The 24,339-nt window shown below is 38.3% G+C and overlaps 2 protein-coding genes across 3 annotated transcripts in view; one reads left to right on the forward strand and one right to left on the reverse strand.

The window, feature by feature from the left end:
• Positions 1-5,665, reverse strand: part of reep3b (receptor accessory protein 3b) — a 33,852-nt gene extending 28,187 nt beyond the window's left edge. For both annotated transcript variants that reach the window (XM_028026847.1, XM_028026846.1), the window contains exon 1: positions 5,333-5,665. In XM_028026847.1, the coding sequence (XP_027882648.1) occupies positions 5,333-5,364 (32 nt within the window). In that variant the 5' untranslated portion in view covers positions 5,365-5,665. The remainder of the gene's footprint in view (positions 1-5,332) is intronic.
• Positions 5,666-13,604: 7,939 nt separating this feature from the next.
• jmjd1cb (jumonji domain containing 1Cb) overlaps positions 13,605-24,339 on the forward strand; it is a 122,783-nt gene continuing 112,048 nt past the window's right edge. Inside the window, exon 1 of the mRNA XM_028026981.1 lies at positions 13,605-14,034. Within this exon, the coding sequence (XP_027882782.1) occupies positions 13,879-14,034 (156 nt within the window). The 5' untranslated portion in view covers positions 13,605-13,878. The remainder of the gene's footprint in view (positions 14,035-24,339) is intronic.

Consider the following 24,339-nt stretch of genomic DNA (forward strand, 5'->3'; position numbering starts at 1 on the left):
ATTGCTGCACAGCTGCACAAAGATCAGAACAACTTGTCCCATAGACTGTTTGGGCAACCAAAACAGTTTCTGTGGTGCTTATTAAAAATTCAATAGTCACAAAATGGAAGAGCTACTAAAGCCACATAAATTAAATCTCCCGTTTGTCCCATTACATCCAGCAGTAGAGATGCCAGTGCAGTGAGTCTAGCTCATCATGCAGAGCCAGTCCAATGTTGAATGAGGCCTTGAGCAGAATTTGATTTAGGGGCCCCTCTTGCTGCAAACATCAGCACCACTAACAGCATTTTACCATGGAATTAGTGGAATCTGGGTGAGGGGCCTAGTTTAATTGACCAAACAGTCAAATGTAATTGTAGTTTACTGAGATGTATTACTGAACAACTAAAACTCAAAGATAATACTAACAGCATCAGATTGTTGCTATGGTAACAAAACAATCTAACTATGAAGATTGATCTTTGTACGGAGCCCTCCAGGGAACATGGTTTGTATACAGTCACAAATGTCATATATACATATAGGCCTGTCGCGATAAACGATGAATCGATTAATCGTACGATAAATTAAAACTATCGACGTCATTTCAATTATCGACATTATCGTCTCTTCCGGCCTTTTTCTCTTTCTGTTGATGACACCGAATGAAAAAAAGCTCAACTCCGGTGCTCTCCACTGACTCCTCCCTTCCTCATTTCCTTAGTGTAAAGCCCAGCGCACACTACACGATCTTAGAGCTGTCAGCCGATTGTCGGCCCATTTTTAAAACCTGACAGACCACACATTAGCCGACAGAAATCCTAGGTATAACGGTTCGATCGGGTTCGGTCCTGCCGTGTGGTGTCCAACAATGGGCACAAAATAATGGCTACAAGTCCAGTTAACTAATTTTAAAACCAGGCATTAATCAATGCTTTACTACAATCTACCTGCAATGCATGTGGCTAGTGTCAGCGTAAAGTCCTGACTGAATGAAAATCATTATATTTATGTCACGTTAACGAAGAACAGCTGAAAAGTTACCGAGTTTATCAACTGCGGTAGCAATTTCGCTCCAACTCCTCCTCTTGTCATTTCTATATTCTTTGCCTGTTGAATAAACATTAATGTTGTTTCCACATATCATCTCCAATGTCCGCTGGACTTCGGGTTGCGCCGTGTCAGCTGTTTGGGATTCCTCTCTGTAATTTCCCCTCATAAAGCACGAGGAGAATCCCCGCTTTCTGATTGGCTACCTGTCACATTCAACAGGCTGCGTTAAGCTCCCAGTCGGGGAAAAAACCCTGATTTGGATCAGAGCGGCAACGACGATCTACCATAACACACCACACAATCTTAGAAAGACCAACGTTCTAAGATTGTTGTAAGGGGAAAAATAGGAGCAAAAAATTATGTAGTGTGAACTATTGCATCAGGTAATCGATGTGCCCATTTTCTCTATTTAAATCTAATTATTACTGAAGGGCAACATAATATACAGACTTCATAATCTGCACTCTTTTGGTTGAATGCAGTATTTATTTCCACTTTGGCTTTATGTTGTTTAGTTTTTTTCAAGTACATTTTTTGTTAATGGAGACTGAGAATCCATTTTGTTTTTGGTTGTTTTGTTTATTTTGTTTATCAGTTCCAGTGTTTAGTATTCTTTTGAAAATAAAGTGTATCTATCTTTGGCAAGAAATCGCATGGATTATTATGTCATTTCCATTAAATCAGTGTAAAAAGGTCTTCAAACAATATTATCGTTTATCGCAATAATTTTTTGAGACAATTAATCGCTCAGCAAAATTTGCTATCGTGACAGGCCTATATACATATATGTCATGTATACACATTTAAACATCCTCAGTGTTCATTCTTAACTCTTTGGTGCACAAAATTGATTGAAAATCGATTTATTCACTGCATGTTCATGCAGTGAATAAACATGCATAAACATGCATATGTCTGTTTGTGTAGGTTGAGATGGAACTGCACGAAAGCTGCCTCTTAAACCCTTCAGACTATCAACACAAGAGGGACACAATTAAAACTGTCAGATGACTTATTACTCTGCGATAATAGTTCAGATATAGTTTGGATGTATTTTTTTTTCTTTCCTACTTACGGAAAGTTTGTGTTTTATATCATAGGTTTGTGGTGCATTTCTATCCTAAAGAAAAAAATATAGAACTTCAGATATTTCACAACAACATACTAAGATAGATGGAAAAACCTCATGAAAACCTTATGTTATAGCAGAAAATATGATGAAGAAAGGCTTGCAGTATTCAATTATGCCACATGAACTGATTAGTACATTATTGCGAGGGAACGCAAAAGAAAAAGATTTCCCTGTCCGCTAGAGGGCTCCTTATCTTTGAACTTCTACAAAGTAAACTTGCCAGCTCATTAAAATCTTAAATTTAAATGTTAAACAATTTTAAATATTTTAATTTATCTAACCTGAAACCATTAAATCAAATTTAACAACATTGATATTCTCTTAGTTTATTTATGCCTTGGCTGGTTCTAAATGTGATCAGCATTACATTATGTTTTTAGATCCACTAACTGATGGCTTCATTTGGATTTAACATGAGTGCAAATAATTGCTATTTATTTTAACTGTATTTTTAAAACTATTATTGTGGGTGTAAGTATCATCGGCAATGTCTTCTGGTAACATATTTTACGATTCCTGTCAATGTAACCACCGGGCCTTCTGGGGGAAAACCTGGAATATGATCATTTCATTTAATAAAATTCCTAAGTTAAGATATGGAATATGGAATAACATTTACTCACTCTCTCAATGTATTTTTTTTATTTTTATAGCTAGATTTTTATTGGTAACGACAAATTTATATAATGCATACACATTGCAATCATGTTTTTAAATTTGGTGCTAATCAGCTTCTGATGCTGCTAAGCATTTCTCAAGTTTCACCTGTATTCATTTCTTTTTTTTTGTCCTGGTTTTTAACCGTAGATTCAACAAACATGAATTACTTTCGTCCTCTGGCATCATGGAACAAAGCCTGGACATTAGCCAAGCAGATAAGAGTTCCAGGACATAAGTTCAACAACATCTATGAAACATGTTGTGTCTCAAAGTTTTATTGGGCCAACAGAGGTCAACCGCCTGGAACACCCATCACACCTGAGCTGCAGACGGATCGGAACTACTGATTCCCTCACAAGAACTAAATACAACTGAAGGAGGTGATTTGGAGTGCTGGCCTCAGTGTAGAAACACTTTCTGGAATATTATTCAGTCTAACGCAGTTGAGGTGTAGCTATAAAAATTATAGCGCTCTTCATTCTTTGTAGGTGGGAAAACTTGAAAAATCTGCAGTCCATCAAATAATTATTCTTTCCACTGTATATTATGTGACAACATTTTTGGAAAATATTTTCTTTAGTTTCACCAATGCAGATTACATCAGAACTTAGGAGCTAATGCTAACACCCACTCTGAGCAATCACATCTCTAAACACCCATGAAACTCGTTCAGGTTGGACCAACAGGTTTGTTTTGATTTGCTGTTAACTAGGATAACTGCAACCTGTCCTGTACACTCATACTGTAGAAGAGTTTGGCCCACTCCCAGTCGTCAGAGTGTAGTTCGCATCTTGAATAAACAAATGAACATGAGCAAAAGTGTGAGATCATAAGAAGATATGTTTTGGTGCATTCGATTTGCACTTGGAAGTAGGAATTTTCAAAAAGCAACTCCAAACACCAGCAATGTCAGAGGTGCCTCTACCAACCCCAAGTAAAACTCTAATATGACTGCTGCCTTAACTAAAGGTGATGATAGTGATAATTATTACCTGCTTATCTGAACGTTGACTGTTTGAATCTTAGTAAATCAGTCAACAGAGTAATGACCCATCTGCTCATAAATGTATTGTTACAATGTTTAAATGTAAAGACTTTGTTTTCATACTCAGGTAGTAGTTGATCTGATTACTCGTCACAGCAAGGAGAAAATCATGTTGATTTTCTGACTTGGAACTTCTGGTGATCATGACGCAAAGAAAGATTCTTCATAAAAATCAAGAAAATTATGGACAACCCTGACCATCCTCTTAGAAAAACAGAGGCTTCTTCAAATTTATTGTAATACCACGAGAGATATTTCCTGCGAACAACTGTCACTATCTACAATAACTATTTGAAGAATTTAAATTAAAATGAGTAACAAAAACATTTAATTTCCCTTTGGGATCAATAAACTATTTTTAAATTTGAATCTTGACTCTATCCTGTATATGTGATTGTGACATTATTTGACAGGGTTTTTATTAGGGGTGCACTGATTGCAGTTTTCTGACAGATCACCAATCTTTTGAAAAGCTTAACCTGCCGATTTTGGCCGATACCATTTTTTTTTTTTTTTTTGTCTGAAATGTTGTTTAATATAACAAGAACGTTGTTGAGTTGGGGAAAGCGGAGTCACTATTGTTAATTATAAACTTGCAGACATAACTTGGTGGGCTGGTCTGATTCTTACACATTTGCCAAGCTAGATAAGATCAGTGGATAAGATTGGCTTCATATGTAAAAGTCGGCCGATCACCGATCTCCCAAAATTAAGGAAAATGGCACCGATAAATCGGTGCACCCCTAGTTTTTATTTCTCTTTCAAATAAAACCTGAATTAAATTACATTTTGTTTTAAGTCCCGGTTTCAGTGCCCACATAGTTTGAAAGTCTTGAAAAATACTTTTTTGTTGCTAGAGCGTTAGGTTTGGTGTGACGTAATTCCAGTAAATGAAAAGAACCTACGCAATGACATTCAGCATCCACATCCGAAATGACGGCCTAATTGATTGTTTTCTCTTAGAATGACTTTGAACAAGGTGCAGAAAATCAAACTGGCAGGTCAGTTTGCTGGGCTGTGAGCAAACAAAATCCGACGAAAACCATGAACACCTGAACACATCACGTTTGCCATATGAAGCTAGGCAGGGTTTACAAACTGTTCTGATTTAACACGTAAAGTCTTCAAGAGTGAACAAAAGCTGCTCCGAGTGTGACTCACCGTCAGCCCTGGTGGCTGAGGGTCACACGCAGCGTTAGCATGAAGTTCCTGGTCCTCAGACCAGCCAGCACAGGGCCCTACAAGTTCCATATCACCTAATATAGCCACTAATAATCTTACAGCATAAACAAAATCACGTGCTGTTGACAAAAAATTCACTACGTTACAAGAATGAGAAAGTTTTAGTTCGGAACCTGACGTAACTAGGACAACAGGTTAGCTAACCTAGCTATTACCAGTATTGGGTTAAACTAACTTAAAGCTAAACTCAGTCAGGAGTTGTGAGCCACGTTAGTACTTACACGACGCTTCTGGAAATGATCCAAGACACCATGACCTCTGCCTTTGCTGGGTGAAGATGTGTCAGAGCAGGAAGACAGCACCGATACAAGGTCTATTGTCAGAACTTCTTCGGCCAAAACTTCGACGATCAGATCCAGCAGAACTTAGCCATATCAAAGAACAGCAGGCATCCAGGCCGTTGAAAACACCGCGGATCTCACTGGTCACTCCCTGTAGTCATAACCTGGTGATTAAATACATATCCAAGAGGAGCGCAATGGCTGTTTCTGACTGTTCTTCCTTCGCCTCCACTTCTCTGCCCAGTTCCTGACACCACAGCAGTACAGATGGAGCTCGGAGATTCTGACGTAAACAGGAAGAGAAGAAGTTTCCGTGCATTTCATTGGCCAGCGGAACCTGTTTACAAAGAATACCCATCGCCATTGGTTGGTCACTCTTTTTCCGCTGAATGATTGAAGCGGAAGATTTTGAAGTTGAGCTTTATGTGCTCTGATTGGTCGGATTCTCTTAGACGGGTTTATCGTGTTTTCAGCTTTACTATTACCTAGAGACGTTTAAAAAGCACAGTCAAGACAAAATGTCGACACAGGTGTCATTTTATGTAACTTCATCACGTTTGAATAAATTTGAGACATTTTTCTTAGGTTTTAGGAGTTCTCTGCTCACATCTGAAAAGTCAATATTTAGATTGTTAACAGCTATACAGAACATCTACAGTTCCTTCTTTCTTACTGGAAGTAAACATGCTTTTTACGTCACTCAAGTTCAGATTTTTTTGGGAGTCCCAATTTTAACAATATTGTTGGTAATGTCCACCACACAACGGTGGTGCAATGCCCAGCTGAGGCTGTTGTTGTAACAAATAAGCCAGACTCAGGTGAGCAAATCTTTCATGATTCGTTTATTAACATGTGGAGGAGGGCACACGTGGCACCATGTGCCTATGAGTTCTGTACTTGTCTTATCCAAACATACTATCACAGGATTCTGAAACAGCACAGTTAGAATGTATGTGGCTGCTTCTGTTGGTGAGAAAAAGAAATCCTGCCAACACCGTGTTTTTCAGATGATATCTCAGATATCCCCAACAACAGAATACAGGATTGATAACAGAAATATCTTTGCACTGGTCTACTGCAGTTCATTCCTGTACTTCTTGCAAAATCGTTGATTGTGAAATGACTTCTTTGCTACTCTTTTTTAAAGACTGTTGTCCAACTGTTCTCCCCTTAAGCAACACTCCAGGTATGTTTCTGATGAGGGAATAACATTATGACATGATAGAATATGTAACCTTTCAAAACCAATATTAAAATAATTTGAGGCTCCCTCAGTCTAAAAATTTGACATACTCATTTTAGAAGGGAAATTTCACCTGTGCTCATGATTGTACCAAACTAAATTAGCTCATCATTTAGAAGCAGGGCAAAAATACAAGAAAATTGAGAATTTTTATTTGAAACATTTTAAGCTAGTAAAGCTATTTGCAGTAAATCTGTATGCATCTGATTGTTGCTGTACTATAATCTGAATAGTGTAAATTCTTGGTAAAGTTGCAGAGTTTGCAAAGCATGTCACTGCCAAAAATGTTTGGTCATGATTGAACAAAACATTACAGTATTTTTCAGGGCTCATTTTTATCATGTGTTTGATCTCAGTGAAAACACTGAATGATTGAAATTTTCCCAATACATATTGAAATAAAACTTTAAAGGAAATTAGAATTTTTCCATAGCATCTGCTATTGATAGTTCAGTTTTTGTAGCAGATGTACAGTCAGGTTCTGGTTTTTTTTTGTGTCCACTGAAATATGTTGTCTCATAAAAGTGTCACTGGGTTCTGCTGAGTTATGGAGATCACACGGTTCTGGACTGCAGGAGTCTAACTGAAAACAAATCAAAATTGCCTGAAATGTAATGAATGTCTTCAAACCTTTGTCTCAGATATTTCGATGGACATACAAACATCTGTGGATTCTGAACCAAACAAAGATTAGTTTTATTGCAGCAATATTTAATCTGTTCCTGTTATTTATTGTACACAAGGATCAGAACTGAGGCAATGAAATGATTTTGATAAATGCATGCCTTTATCTAACTGTGTTTGACAAGAGTCACCCAGGAACACCAGAAACACTAATCGGTAGACTACCTTTGTTTAACTCATTAAACAGGCCTCACAATTTTACAAACGGAGCTCTTGGCAGACAAAAAACCCCATCTGTGAGCCTCTGCATGCCCAGCTTTATGTGCATTGTGTATGCATTAGTGTGAGCAGGTTGTGCATAATGTCGTCTGAACTATGTGCATGTGGGATCCATGAAGGCAGGCTTCAGTATTTACATGTCTATATAGAAATATATGGATGAACATACACACATTGAAGAGGCTGAGAGGTATAGGATGGGAGGGAGGAAGGGGAGCAGGAGTCATAACTGCTTGTTATTCATAAAGGCAGCTGCTGTAGTGTGCAGCAGTGTGAAGGAGAATTCCAGTGGAGCCTCTCTCTGATCACACAGCCTGTATGGACAGCCATCTGTTCCCAGAACAGCCTCCAAATACTGGTTGATGTCTCGCAGATCATTCAAATTTAGAAGACACAAACATTGGGAACTTAGCAGCGTAAGAGTACAGGTCAACCAATGGCTTAAAGGAGCACACAATAATATCTGAATCATAGGCATTATTAGGGCTTTGTCCATCGGTATTGCCGTAGCAAAGGGCTTTTCAAAGTGTGGGGCTTCCACAGTTAGGCACAGGCTCATCTTCAGAAGCCTGTCAACACAAGGCTAAATGAACTGTGATCGCAGCAGAGTAGTTTGTACTTTTAGCTCTGTAAATGACAAGGAGGCTGTAGCATCATATCATGTGGCGGTATGCAGAGCTAAAGCAAGTAAATCTCACAACATTCGTGAAACAAATAAATGGAACATTAAGTATAACATCAGCATAAAGTACAAAGAAATAATAGTAATAAAGTTTTGTTGAGGGGCGGGGTATGGTTGTTGATTTGCTCTCTGAAGGGAAGTAGCTTGGAAAACTGCTCCTGTAGAATAATGAACAGCTTCATTGTGTTATGTTACTGATTGAAGTAAGTATTTTACCATTAATATCTATGGTACATTTAGAAACAACTTTACTTTGCCAAAGTCGTGTAAAAATATATTACAAATATAATATACAGAAAATAAAATATTTTTTAAATATAAAAATTCTAGGGTCTTTCTACATGAAGTTAGTATGGTCTCTCTGAGAATGTGTGTTCTTCCTATACTCCAGCTTCTTCCCACAGAACACATGGGAAAACAGCAGTGGTGGATTGAGATAACAAAACAATCTGGCAAGGAGGTAATGAAACTGACCACTTTTTTAAGTTCTGGGAAAGTGGAAAGGAAATATGATGACTATGTGTACAGATGGAGGAAACCCTGAGCAGGGAAAGTGACTTATAGACAAAGGGATCTTACTCAACCCAAAAACTGAACCAAGAAGAAACTAAGAAACTCAACAGAGGAATCTGCAGTTACTATTTGTAGAAAACACAAATAGTAACTGCAGTTAATAATCAAAATTGATCTAAATACAAAACAATTGACAAACAAAGATCAAAGAATATTGGATTATGACAGTCATAGTTCACTTTTCTAACCATTTTCCAGAAGCATTTTCCTTTTAATTATTTTTATTATGCACATAAATATACAGCAAGATAAAGAGGAATCCTTCTGGAAATCATCAAAAAAGTTTAAATGCAACTTTTCCCTTCTTCCTGACTTTCTGATATCTACAAATGCAATAACCAAAACATGTCACTTTGATGCACCATCCCTTAACATGCAGACAGCACTGATTGATTATTCAAATGATGTGTGGTAAAAGTTATAGGTTGTTTTGCATGTATATTTTCATTAAAGTTGTTTATGTAACTTACTCTAACCCCAAACATGCTTATAAAATACAATGCTGTTTTAGGTCAATTAGGATAAGCAAAAATGTGGCTGTTTACTACATTTATACCAATCAATTGCCCAGAGATTGGACCAGTTTTTCTTTTGGTTCTGAATGAGACCTGTCTGCTGTAGCTTCACATATGACCATCTAATCCTGGGTATGTACTGTATAGATAATGGATGGCTGGAAGGACAGATTTTGTTTTTAATAAGCAGGTAACATACTAGAAAACCTGTTATTTCCTTTAATTTATTGCATGCATCACAATTAACTTTGTATTTAATTTGGTGATATGATGAGGGAACACCCATTGGGGCCATGTTTTAACTTGCTGATTTACTGAAGTATTGAATATTTCTACATGTTTCCTCATGTGGTCCTTTATTTTGTGAAGCGCACTAGTTTGTTTTGCAGTAAAACATCCCTACAACATGATACTTCCACTCCTGTACTTCACTTGCTGTTTGCAAACTTTTCTATTGTTAATGTTTAACAATACAATGGTTAATGGTCATTGTTGATTTGGTTTTAGTTTTCATCAGACCATAGGATATACCTCCGGAAAATGACATGTTTGCAGTTTCAAACGTTCTGGGTTTTTTTTTTTGGATCAATGCGTTCTCACTCTCCAGGTGCTTCTGAGCCCGTGTTGGTACAGGACTTGTTTTATTGTGAATAAAGAGACTGAAACTCTGAAAACCCTATGGACTCAGAATGGAGTTTAAAGTATTTTATTCTGGAGATGTAAAGACTCACTAGAGCAGCCCGGAAATTCAGTCATGACACGTGCCTGAAAAATAAAGTGTTTTATTTAAAAAAGGACAACAGCAACAGCACACTGAATCATCAGCTGCAGCACTGCAGAGGAAGGTGGAGAGATTGGTGACCTGAGAAACACTTCAAATGAATCCATTAGTGTGTGGGATAAACACACTAACCTGATCTGCCGATCAGCTGTAGTACTGATCAGCCGAGAGGCGATGAACAGAGCAGACCCTGATGAAGGGGTCAGAGGTGAGAACAGAGACACTCCTGTGATCCGCTCTGGTCCATGATGATGTGTTAAATCCCCCATATCGTTCAGCACATGCACAATTCCTCATCCAAATCCTGGGTCAGACGGGAAGTGCGGTGGTCATTCACAAAGAGGCACAGAGAAGAGTAATTTGTAGGAGCAGACGTGAATGGGAAATCCGTAAGACATGCGTGGGTCGAGGCCCAGATAGACAAACAGCGACAATCAGACAAGAGCAAGGCAAAGGGGACAACCCAGGGAACAAGAGCAACATCACAACGATGAGGATGAGAGTGCTGGAAGACGACTACTTGCATAATGTGTTTGAAAATCTGGCAGCATGAGTGTGTGTGAGTGAGGCTTAAGAAGGGGAATAATCAGGGAAGCAGCACAGATGTACGGAATAAATGATAATGAGGATGGGGCATTGCATGGATCGGCTCAGAAACAAAAGACACAAGGCAGATTGTGAATATCACAGGAGAGATGTCTCTACATGGTCAACAGACTGGAGGTCAAGGGACTGAAAGGAGGGAGAGCTGGTTGATCAACCATTTCAGAGAGCAGTGAGGAGATGTGAGATTGCCTGGAAAGTCTTTACATCTTATTTGGGTCCAGAGTTTGTAGGTCCGGTGGATGGGTGCTATACCCAATTGGGGCTAAAGTTGGCAGATCCTAAAAGACTCAAGTGTCTTGAGGTGCTCTGAAAGGTGGCAAGGAGATCTTGAGAGAACACCAGAAGGTTGAAGCCAGCAAGGAAAGACAGCAGTTGATCACTTGACATCTTCAGATTTCCCAATTGATATCCTCCCTGTGCATCTCTTAAAGGAAACATTTCACATTATTGGGCCCAGTATTCTTCACTTGTTAAATTGTTCCTAATCATGTTTGCTCTGTACCAGCTGCTTTCAAGCACACAGTAGTGTAAACTGTTACTAAAAAGAAAAATCTTGAAGAAAATAATTTCTACATGTAGGCCTTCATCTGAAGTCGCTTGTATGATTAAAATATTGAAAAAGGATTATCTTCAACCAACTCCAGACGTTTTGATGGTGTTATGATGTTTGTGAAGAGTTTTGGTCTGTTTCTTTTATTAAGGTTGTTGGCACTAGTGCCCATTATAATTATCTTTGCAGGAAGAGGGGTAGAGAGAAGAGGAAGACATGCAGAGAATGACCTGGGGCTGGGAATCAAACCCGTGACAGCGGTGTTGAGGACAGTAGCCTTTGTATATAATAATGATCAACATGTGAAGGGCACATTCACATGCTGATGATGGCATGCTACTGGACTGTAGTTACAGCTGCCCTGGGGCAGTCTGATAGAAGGAAGGGTTTTTCTTTTAGATGCATCTAAAAAGAAGCTGCAGTGGCTAATTTGCTAGTGGGGAAAGATTCATTCTTTTTGTCTAGATGAACTTTTTATTATCTTATCATAGGTTTTTAGAACTCTTTCCATCTGGAGAAGTGTTTTGCCCAAGGACACAAACAACGAAGGCAGGCAGACTGGGAATCAAACCGGCAATCCACTGATTGCAGAGCAAACTCCCACCAGTGTTGTCACCATTGCCCCCCATCTAAGATCTGCCGTAGCATTGAGACGGTACTTTCAAGAGTTTTTTTTTTGATCTTTTAAATGTTTCCTGGGTTTGTTTTATAGATATAGCTGCTGCTGACCAGTTGATCACAATGTTCCTTTATACAGATTTCAATATAAAAGTCTAAAAGGCACTGTCATGGCATGGATTTGATCTTATTTGTCAGAAAAGTCTTTTTCTATTTCTATACAAAAGTAAATATCTTCTTCCCCCCCCAACTGTTGCTGTTTACCCAATGGTTCCATCTTACAGGTCCTCTTTTGTGATCATTTTACATTACCCACTCATAAAAAGTCCTTCTATTTGGAAATTTCACTCCCATAGAAGAACTAACTGATTTTCTGATTCTTGATCCTCATCTCATTGTTTATTTTCTGTCAGAAGAGATCTTGGAGTGTTTTAGATAATTATTTTAAATTAGATAAGCAAGTCAAGACCAGATTGATCAGTTATGTTGGATCTCTAGAGTAAAACCTTTTCTTTGAAAATCCTATTCATGGTATCATTACCTCTAGATTGGTCTGCTGCATTTGTCTTTATATTGGCACTGAACAATCATTTCATCAATAGTTAAAGTTGCTACAAAATGCCGTGGAATGTTTGCAGACTTTCAGAAGTCATGATTATATCACACCAGTTGTGGCTAATTAGTAGTGGCTGCTTAAGTTTTTTCCATCAGTCTATCCGTTGTTTGTACCAGCTTATCATTGCAGTATTGTGGGGTAAGCTGGGCGAGGGTGTGGAGGGGGGGGGATATTAAGTTTAATACTGACTTTAAAATTATTTTACTTGCCTGGTTTTGCATTCATTTATTTAGCTGCTCAAGCCATATATTCTCAAAGGAACTTTAGGATCATTTGGCCAGATGCTTTTAGTGCAGCCTAGGTCTAAATCTTAGAATAAAGGGAATTTAGTAAAGGCAACCCCTAAATTCTGTACAGCCTGTAATTTGATATTTGTACTGAAGAGTCCATATGTCTTTTAAATCCTCTTGAAAACATATCTTTTCATGTTTGTTTTTAACTCCAGTTCAGTTTGAGTTCCTTCTGGTGTTTTATACGGCATTGTCAGCTTATTATGGTGCTTTTATTTCTAGTTTATTTTCTCTATTTTTTATTGATCATACTTTATTTTGTTTTGTCTTTTTTAATCTCTGATGCATTTAATTTTGTGAAGTACATTGGTCAACTTTGTTATTTTTAAATGTGCTATAAAATAGACTGTGTATGTAAATATCTGATTTCAACTATTGATGAAAGAGAGCAAAAACATCACAGCCACACTTAGTGTTTACCCAAGTTAGTATATTTTAACTGGAACTGTAAGATATAAGTCCATGTTACTATTTATGCCAAAAATGTAAGTAAAAAAATTTTAGACATAAGAGCTGCGACAGTTTAAAAAATAACTATTTTTTTTGCACACAGATATGACCCAATTTTTCACAGTTATTTTTCAAAACCAGTTAGCCCCGAAGCAGACGCTGTTCTTGTTTATACTAATAATAATGGATTAATGACAGACAGAGGCAGCCATGGCTGTAGAACAGATTCTCTCTCCATTGTAGACTGATAGGGTTCTTGGCTCTGGTACAAGAAAGAACATTTGTCGTGGTGCCTTTGCAAAAATAGCTCCAGAGTGACTGGAGACTGGCTGTGCGGAGGGATACAATAGTTCTGCGGTTTGTGAATGCTTCGGGAAGCAGCGGAGAAATACTAGCTAGCATGGATTTGGTGCGGTTCAGTGTTCCACAGTTTTTTTTTTCACCCTCAAAAAGAAGAGACTAACGCTTGAGCGGGTGGAGATTGCTATTCCATTAAATCCCAGTCGGGTTTTCAGGTTTTACTAGCGAACAACTTTCTTTATCTTTTTTTCTTTTTTACTGTTGGATTCTTAGTAGCCACTTTAATGTCATAAATGACACGTCTGTGAGGTCGTCCTTGTTGGGAAGTTTTCCGAGGGGGGTTCGACCAGCAAAAGGCCATGGCAGTCGAGGCTCGGCCGGAGCTGGTCGGAAAACGGTTCCTCTGTGTCAGCGGGGACGAGCCACCTGAAATCGGCGATATTGTTCGGTTGCCATGGAGGTCCGGGGTAATACGAGCCGTCAGCAACCGTGACAGCACCTATTCCGACCTGACGGTAAGGAATGTGGGGATTTTTATCCTGCTCTGTGGTACATTACATGAAACACAAATGGGAAAATCTGTGGTTCCTGGCGAGGCAGCGAGGTACTATAGTAGGATTGCCAGGCTGAAAGATTTTTCTTGCTTTGTTCCCATAGATACGAGACCCAAGACTCAACATCTCGTATCCCGTATTGTTTTGTGTATTTTCGCTGCTATGTGTGTAGATTTGCCCGTTACTGACTACACAAGAAGCCAGTCAGGCTGCCAGCAGGGGGTTATGGAAAGCAAACAGCTAGCTGCGGACAGACAGTTCTCTGCATATTTACATAGAAGTTCTCAGAGTTTTGCAGCCCGTGTAACATTTTCTGTGGCCACATCAAACCTGTGTGTTCCCATACTTGCTTCGTGAAAAGAATCTCTAAACCGCAGCGGGCTATCAGGTGGTAGGTGTATAATCAATTAGTGCAGCCAAACAGCTGGCAGGTCTTGTTGGTGCTGCATTTGTTTAAACATGTGGAGGAATTTTACTCCCCAGGAGCTAAATGTTTTAATCTGCTGTACACTGCAAATCAGCTGACGGTGATGAGCTTAGCTTTTCAGTGTTTCTCTCGCCTTACAGACTTAAGGTTGAACTAATCCCCATTAGCTCTTGGTTACACAGTGTTGGTAATTTATTCATTTGTTTATTTGTTAATTTCCCCCCTACTGCCTGTCCTAAAAATAAGCTCAAAGTGTTAGAAAAGACTATACATATATACATAAACGTGTGCTGTAGCTCAAACAATAGCCAGTTACTCATGGTGTGGAGAATTGTTCAGATTTTAAAGGGAACATGCTGCCAAATGATGAGCCACTGAGCAGCAGCAGGAATCTGTTTTTGTTTTTGACCCTCAGATTATAAAAAGGCATATTTTTCACAACTGGTGCCAATGACGGCAATACAACTATACAAGAAAAATATATGTCTTGACAAGCCCTTGGCTAGATACACAGGATTTTTCCCCACAGTACACACTGTACAGTATGCCTATGCTCAGTTTTCTTTTGTTCCCAGACACCTTCTGTCTGCCTGTGCAGATAACTGGGCAGAGCCTAGCACAGATCTGATTTGATCATTTCGCATATTCTCTTTGTGTGCATGTTTTGCTGATTGAGGATAGCCTGTCAGGATATATTACCTCTTCTACCAGAATCAGCTGCTACTGACAGAGCTTTGTGCTGGAGTTATTCTTTGTGTCTTAAGTAATGGGTAAGACATCAGCTATAGTTTGTTTCTCATGTGTTCTCTAGCATACATTCAAGCTTAAAAGTAGGACAATGTTTGTATTACAAGTTCTTGTGTTTTGTTGTTGAGTGCTTCTGCAGCTTTCCAATTGAAATGTTGGTAAACAAATTTTTAAAGCTACACGATCAGAGTTTGGTTATTTTGAATTTAGATAATATATTTCATATTTTGCTTTTACAAGCATCATAGGGAGTAGCATAGTTTCATGAATTAATTAGCGTTGCACTGCTACAGACTCCTCACAGTGATAATTCCATGAACTGCATTGAAATATGCATATGATCCAGCGAGTTTCCTGGTAGCTGAAGCTTCAGCAGCAGTAGAACTCTGGTTTCATCCATATCATGGTGTTCAGTCAGTTTAAAAAGTTGAAAAATTTAAATGTGAATTCAAGCTGTCAGGATTTTATCAACTGTTTGTCAGATTGTCATTGATACAACTGCATTGCCCATGCTTTCTGACCCTATTAATTATCAGTTCAGTAACATTCCTGAGTAGAGAAAAAGTAAAACCAATTAAGGCCTTATTTCACCTGTTTTTCTATGCTTTGTGTATTTTGACCTTAGAGTAAGATGTTGACACTAGCTGAATAGTTGGTGCACTAGTTCTGAAGAATGAATAAACATATCTGCCACTGGGATCGCAGTATAACTATATAACTGGAGTATTAGCAATAAAACCTGACCGTTTGAGCAGCCATCTCTGAGGTTCATATTTATTGTGTTATTAATTGTAATGCAGGCTTTGATACAAGATGGGAAGGGACTTTTGCAGGTGTTATTTGTGTCTTTATGTTTAGAAGCTTCTGTTTATTGTAATTGATCTTTTGTATCAATGTAATAAACAAGCAATACAGTTGAGTCTTTCAGATCGGTGCTGGTATTCAAAGCATTTTTCTAAGCTCTCTCCTTTATGACTACAAATCTAATAGTGTGAGAATGACAATTGTCCTTTTCATTAAATGAAGCATTTGCAACCTAATTTATTTGACGACTTTGCTGTTGGCTAACTAGTTAAGAGCTCCTTGTCTTTTGCCCCCATGTTCCTCCCTAGTTGATGTTTGTTTTGATGACAAATTGACTTGGCTACGACTACAACTGTTCACTGTATGTTTGTCTTTGAACAGAGATTTGTGGGGCATTTCTGAACTAAATATGGAATAGGTTTTGACAGCAGATGAATTCTGCTCCGGCATCTTAAGACGTGACAAATATTGATCAGTTTGTTGACATTCACACTATTCCTTAATGTTCTGACCAAATCTCGACAGTAGTCTTTCTGCTCATTTTTAATAAAAATGGAAGCAAGCTGAGATAACATGTTTTATGCAGACGCTAAGGTAAAAATATCCAGACCCACACACACTTCTCAATGTGCTAGCAACAAAGTTTTGTCTTCCTGTGACAGTTTCCGTATATGGTGAAGGTGTTTTCTTTATCACTCATCAATATCTTAGATTTGTGTTCATATTATTTCTTCCTGTACATTTATATTTATTTTGTGGTGAAAGCAAATGCAGAATACCTTTAAATAACTCATAAAATATAAAGTGGTAAAAAAATTAATAAATAAACAAGCAACAAATTTGTTTATGTTGTGCATTACTTTACAACTCTAACATCCATCTGTGTTTAGGAGATGGCCTGGTAGTCACACTTTACAGTTGCATTGCCTGTTATGTAATCACATTATTCATTGATCAGTTCAAAGTCTAAAGAGAAATGTAAGGTCAGACAGTAGAGCTTTCGCTATAGATCAAAGTGCTTCAAATATTAATCTGATACTTATATTTTTTGTGTTTTAATTGCACACTACATATGTAAAGTACAGTAAAAGTATAATTTCATGTATATGATAATTTTAGATTAGATTTCTGCTAGAGGTGTGCAAATCATGGATCGCCAATCAGATAATCTCTGAAAAAGAATCAATCTCCTCTGCCTCCTCTGTGTTCTTCAGAATTACTCAGCTTGGTCAGAAACAGCCAATCAGAACCAGCATTAATCAGCTAGTCAAGTTCTCAGGAAGTTTGGATTCAGTCACTCAGGATTGTTTAATTTGATTCAACCTGCATTTGACTTTGGATAAATGTTTCCTTTTTTACTTGACATTATTTGATATAGGCAGTGCTGTGATATTTACTTGTGAATAATTTATGGTACAGAGAACTTTACTGTTAAATATTAAAAATAATATTTAATCAGTAATCAGTAAAAACTGATTACAGGTTCTTCAGTTGTCCTTTTGACTGAGTAGCTGTTGTTTTGTGCCTGCAAGTACTTTGTATGTTTCTGAATTAGGTGAATTTATTGCCAGATCATTTTTCCATTTTGCCAGATAACATAGAAGCATTTATACCTAACTTGAAAAATTAACAGCCAATCCACATGATTGGCAATGATCGGTGATCAGCCCTCATAGGTCATCAGAATCGGCAGCAAAAAACCTGATCGGTGCATGTGTCCCTCTTGTAAATGAGATCTGAAGCTCAATGGGGTTTTACCCGGTTAAATAAAGGAAGGAAAAAGAATGCAGTATTTCTACAGAAGTCTGAAACGCTCCAAATGATAAGCCATGATCCTACCTTACCCACTATCTCTGTAGACCAGGGGTCTCAAACTCCAGTCCTCGAGGGCCACAATCCTGCAACTTTTAGATGTGCCTCTGCTGCACCACACCTGAATAGAATAATTAGGTCATTAGCAAGGCTCTGGAGAACTGATCTACACAAGGAGGAGGTAATTAAGCCATTTCATTCCAGTGTTTTGTACCTGTGGCACATCTAAAAACTGCAGGACTGCGGCCCTCGAGGACTGGAGTTTGAGACCCCTGCTGTAGACCCTTTAAGATGTTTTTATAATAAACACACAAACATGAACCATTCATTACAGATTGACTTGTGTGATATAAAACAATCTGCTGAGATGGTGGGCCATGTGGGCTTTCTGATCATAAAGCATATAGACCAAGTTTACAGCTTACGTTGTGAACTTCTCCAATCAGCGTAATACCAGTGGAGCATTTCCACTCCATAGGGGAGCTCTGTTGTGATAAACATGCAGGCTGTTCAAGTGCTTTCATTGCTTTAAACACAAGTTAATTGTCACCAGAATATTATCTACATAACATTCATGGTTATGTTTACATCAGATTCTGCTGATTACCATATTGCTCACATCAGACAGATAATAGAAGGTGATGCAGTGGCCCGGCTCAGGTGCTGCTGCTGCTTCACCTGTCTTTGCTTGGTGTCATGTTCCTTCATCACACTTGTTTTGCATTTCTGGATTACCTCTTACTGTTCATAGAAGTTACAGGTAGGGTTGCACAATATATCCTAAATGTATATAAAATATACAATATCCCAAGGAAAATGTTTGAGCTTTAACAGGTTTTATCTAGTCAAAGGAATAAATCTGACATTCAGCGTAGTCATTAGTTTTGGTATACTTTGACTGGCGAGTAAATTAAATCTGCCATCCGTTTACATAACCACCAACTGTGCTACTTTTGGTCGCTGCCTAGTCATTGACTCTGCTTATTGCTAAAATAATAGTTTTGATATTTGTCACCAGCTGCATGGATCTTTTTGAGCTTCTGCTGGCCAGTTCACCTCTTGGTTTTCCATTTTGATGTGCATGTGAACTTGATCACCTCTTTAGAAGAATCCTCGTCTCTATCAATTATGACAGAGCCATAGATGGCTTGTACGATTTCTGAAGCGTTTCTCGTCATTGGTTGCAGTTTGGTGTCTGTCTTTCTGTGAGCTCGTCTCCAGTCATTTTGAGTTTCCATGAGGTTTGATGTGTTCAGTTATGTTCATAAATCCTTTTGTACGTAGGCCTGTCACGATAACAAATTTTGCTGAGCAATTAATTGTCTCAAAAATTATTGCGATAAATGATAATATTGTTTGAAGACCTTTTTACACTGATTTAATGGAAATGACATAATAATCCATGCAATTTCCTGCCAAAGATAGATACACTTTATTTTCAAAAGAATATTTAACACTGGAACTGATAAACAAAATAAACAAAACAACCAAAAACAAAACTAAAATGGATTCTCAGTCTCCATTAACAAAAAATGTACTTGAAAAAACTAAACAACATGAAGCCAAAGTGGAAATAAATACTGCATTCAACCAAAAGAGTGCAGATTATAAAGTCTGTATATTATGTTGCCCTTCAGTAATAATTAGATTTAAATAGAGAAAATGGGCACATCAACTACCTGATGCAATAGTTCACACTACACGATTTTTTGCTCCTATTTTTCCCCTTACAACAATCTTAGAACGTCGGTCGTTCTAAGATTGCCACTTAGGATTTCATAACCGATTATCCTGTAGAGTTTGGTGTGTTACGGTAGATCGTCGTGGCCTCTCGATCTAAATCAGGGGTTTTCTCCGAGCGTTAACGCAGCCTGTTCATATGTGACAGGTAGCCAATCAGAAAGCGCGGATTCTCCTCCATGCTTTCTGAGGGGAAATTATGTTGGGGAATCCCAAACAGCTGATACAGCAACCCGAAGTCCAGCGAACATTGGAGATGATATGTGGAAACAACATTAATGTTTATTCAACATTTTGTGCAAAGAATATAGAAATGACAAGAGGAGGAGTTGGAGCGAAATTGCTACCGCAGTTGATAAACCCGGTAACTTTTCAGCTGTTCTTCGTTAACGTGACATAAATAGGTTATAATGAGTTTCATTCAGTCAGGACTTTACGCTGACACTAGCCACATGCATTGCAGGTAGATTGTAGTAAAGCATTGATTAATGCCTGGTTTTAAAATTAGTTAACTGGACTTGTAGCCATTATTTTGTGCCCATTGTTGGACACCACACGGCAGGAACGAACCGATCGAACCGTTATACCTAGGATTTCTGTCGGCTAATGTGTGGTCTGTCAGGTTTTGAAAATGGGCCGACAATCGGCAGACAGCTCTAAGATCCTGTAGTGTGCGCTGGGCTTTACACTAAGGAAATGAGAAAGGGAGGAGTCAGTGGAGAGCACCGGAGTTGAGCCTTTTTTCATTCGGTGTCATTAACAGAAAGAGAAAAAGGCCGGAAGAGACGATAATGCCGATAATTAAAATGACTTCGATAGTTTGAATTTATCGTACGATTAATTGATTTATCGTTTATTGCGACAGGCCTATTTGTACGTCATCCCTCAGTGGTTCAGTTAAGTGTGTGATCTTCAGCTGTAAAACAAAAACCAGTCTGTCAGTGTGAATGCTGTTTTCAAAGTCTGTTGCTACTGTGACTTATCACAAGTCACATCATTCACTTCTTTTCTTATATGCCATGATTTTCTAAAAACCTGCAGCCCTTTGTTACTGCCCCTGTGGTGGATCTGACGGGGGAATTTGGGAACTGACTTGTTTTTGAGCTTCTTGTTTCATGTCCACATCTTTCAATTGGGTTAAAGAACGTGAACAGTTCATGGAATGATGGGATGTTCTGAAAGTTAACCGAGTTGCGTGCACAAAACATTCCTTTATCATTCTGGCTTATTTTGGTTATGTTTACATGACACCACTGCCCAGGAACTGCAGGTATTGTCAGATGTTTGGTGAAAAGTTTCACATTTAGACAGCACTGCCAAGACACCTTGAGTCAGCTGTAGTTGTCATGCCCGGCCACTAGATGGCACAGTGATTTGAAGATGTCATCAAATGTACATTTGACCCTTGGCTTCCACCTTACTAGCTTCTACCTCATAGAACAAAGTGCTCATTTAACATATATATTATTATATACAGGTGATTTAACACAATACAGTACTGTGATGTACATCACATGTTTTTGTAGCTACAAAAACAATGGTAACTATCTGCTTGTGCTTGCGTAGAGTAACCTCAGCAGCACTGTGTTCTGAAGAGTAATTCTGTTACAAAAAAGTTTCACTCTGAAACCTGGTCTCAAAACGTGCTGGAGTGAGATACTCCGGTCCCTGGTGTTGCATCAACGAGCGTCTGGATCAAAAATATTAGGGACTCCGTAACATTGAACTGAAGAGTGACTCCGGGTAAACGGGGCCTTTAATATTTCTTGGATTATCATGTGAAATAGCTCAAACATACTCCTTATTTATTTTCATTTTGTTTAGGATCTTTTCCAGGAATCTCACTGGTTCTGGCCATATAGTGAATAAAAGTGCTCTGTGGCAAGCTCAGTTTGGCTGCAGTTTGCCACGGTGGCAAATAATTGCTTGTGATACAAGTTCATTTTAAAGTTTTGCAGGCTTTCATATGTAATGAACTGCTGTCAGCCCAGCAGCATAAATAGAAACTGTTGGAGGTGTGGATCAGTGTTCTTACTAACTGAGCTACCATGTTTTTCTACCGTGGTTGGTGTCAATAAGCTCCTTCTACTGGTCTGGTTGGGGGTTCCCTTAGTACACCTGTTATGCAAGTTCATCATCCATTAAAAGAGCTGCAGAAAATAATAGTCAGACTTATATGGTAAAGGTTAACAACATGGTAATCAACTGGAGAGCAGTTGTACATATCTTATCTACTAGCTGTCCATCTACTCTGCTGTGGAACCCTCAGCTCTAGCATGCAGCGACCCTCAGGTCATGCTAGGCCTGGGAGATTTTTCCCCAACGAGGTTCCAGCTCTTATCCAGGGCTGCCACTAGAGCCAGTTCTGGACTGGTTCTGTTAAAGAACCGCTTTGCTTTTTCACCATCTGAGAACCAACTTGAAGGCTGGGATTTTTAGCATCTCATCCACTTGCTGTTTATACCTCTTTCTGTTTTATTTGGTACTTTTGAAAAGAATCATAGTGGATCTAGATAATGTAACCAATCCCAGTGCCCACTGCAAACAAATGCTCTAATATCACCACCTCAGTTTATTAACTCTGCTTTAAGCAACCAGCAGTACTTGTCTGCTCCAGAATCTTAATCAGCTGATCTCCTGTCAGCACCGGGAAGACAGGAGTTAAACACAACACAAGGTTATTAAAGCCACCTGAAGATGTTGAGACTTTCTGTTAAAGAACAAAGACAGAGGGGCGTGCCGTGGTGGCGTAGCGGTTAGCGCGACCCATATTTGGAGGCCTTGAGTCCTCGACGCGGCCGTCGCGGGTTCGACTCCCGGACCCGGTGACATTTGCCGCATGTCTTCCCTCCTCTCCTTCCCCATTCCTGTCAGACTACTTTCATAAAAGGGACACTAGAGCCCACAAAAAGACCCCCTGGAGGGGTAAAAAAAAAAGAACAAAGACAGAAGAGGCATTTATGGATTTAAGAAAATTCATCAGCATTTTAGGGCTGGGCAATAAATGTATTGGTTAATAATGTTTTCTATCATTTAAGATTCAGTTTAAAGAAAATATATATTTTTCACCAATGCATTCCGTTCATTGCCCTATTTTGGAAAGCTGTCAAACTACCAAAGACCTTCCATCTTGTTTTACAAGCATGTTTTACGGCTTTCCATTTCTTTGGACTTTGAATTCAGGTAAACTCCCAGAAGGGAAGTTTAAAATTAAAGCCAGTTTTTGAAAATATATTTGAGTAAAAAATAAATAATAATAAAATTGGAATTATTATGATAAAATCAGATTTTATTTCTAGGCTGGGTGATATGGCCTAGAAATAAAATCTAACATACTGCCTCAACCTTCTTAAACTCTGATGGGTGATTTCAAGATAAACAAGCTGAGGCTCTCAGCTATTCTGATGCCATTCTGACATGTTGTTATTGTTGAAGCATGGTGTTTTAAAAATGATCGTAAAAAAACATCTATGTAGTTTTAACCATGATGCTGTTGCCCACACTGAAAGCAGAAAATACTGGCCTTGTATTTTACTGGTGTGAGGAATATCGGTGGCCAACGTCTGAACTCCAGGATCCTGTAGTAAAGCCGACAGTAACACACCTGAAGGAGATGCTGAACGTTTCCCCTTTGTGTTTAGAACTCTTGGAGCTTGGCATCACATCCAGAATATTTAAAGTATCCTGCTCTGATCCATGTCCCATGTCTACAGGGACGTGGAACAGTCCCTGTAATAATATAATAGTTGCAGGCCAGGGTTTGTGTGTAAGATATTAAAATAATAAACAGACAACATATTTGTAGAGAACAAACAGCCCTTAGTGTTTTATCAGGAATTAAATGTGACAAGATTTCAGATTACATTCAAAAGTGGATTTTTATGAAACTATGTTGATGAAGACAGTAATATTTAAGTTTGCCATACTCTAAACTGTTTACAGCATTAAAAGATGAGCAATTTGATACATAAACAGTGGAAACCAGTTGTTGTTCTAAAGTCTGTTCTGATGCTCTTTGACTTTTATTAATACAGATTTTTATTTAACAAGGTTCCCAGTAACATAATTTTACTTTAAAGTTCATCTTTTTTTCAATCAATCAATCAATCAATCAATCAATCAATCAATCAATTAATTTTATTTATAAAGCACCCTTTATTCTAAAAGCAGCTCCAAGTGCTGTGCATATCAATAAAACAAACCCACAAAACAAACAACCCCACTCACCACCAGGAAAAACACACAAATATATAGAAAATGCATAAACTGGACGGAAATGATCTAATTCAGGAAATGCAGTTAAAAGATGGGTCTTGAACCTGCTCTTAAAGACAACAATATTTTCTGCGGCCCTTAGGTTCTCTGGCAGACCATTCCACATAATAAAATGTCCAGACTGACAGTTTATTAACTGACTGTTAATAGGCCTGTCACGATAACAAATTTTGCTGAGCGATTAATTATCTCCAAAATTATTGTGATAACGTGTTCATCTTTAACGTGACATAAATAGATTATAATAAGGTTATTCATTCAGTCAGGACTTTACGCTGACACTAGCCACATGCATTCCACATAGATTGTAGTAAAACATTGATTAATGCCTGGTTTTAAAATTAATTAACTGGAATTGTAGCCATTATTTTGTGCCCATTATTCTCAATGTAATATTAAACATTAAAACGGTAAATACAAGTCTGGATTTTAGCACGGGCTGACCAGGGCTGCAGCCCGGT

The sequence above is a fragment of the Xiphophorus couchianus genome, chromosome 9, assembly GCF_001444195.1.
Source record: "Xiphophorus couchianus chromosome 9, X_couchianus-1.0, whole genome shotgun sequence".
Taxonomy (NCBI): domain Eukaryota; kingdom Metazoa; phylum Chordata; class Actinopteri; order Cyprinodontiformes; family Poeciliidae; genus Xiphophorus; species Xiphophorus couchianus.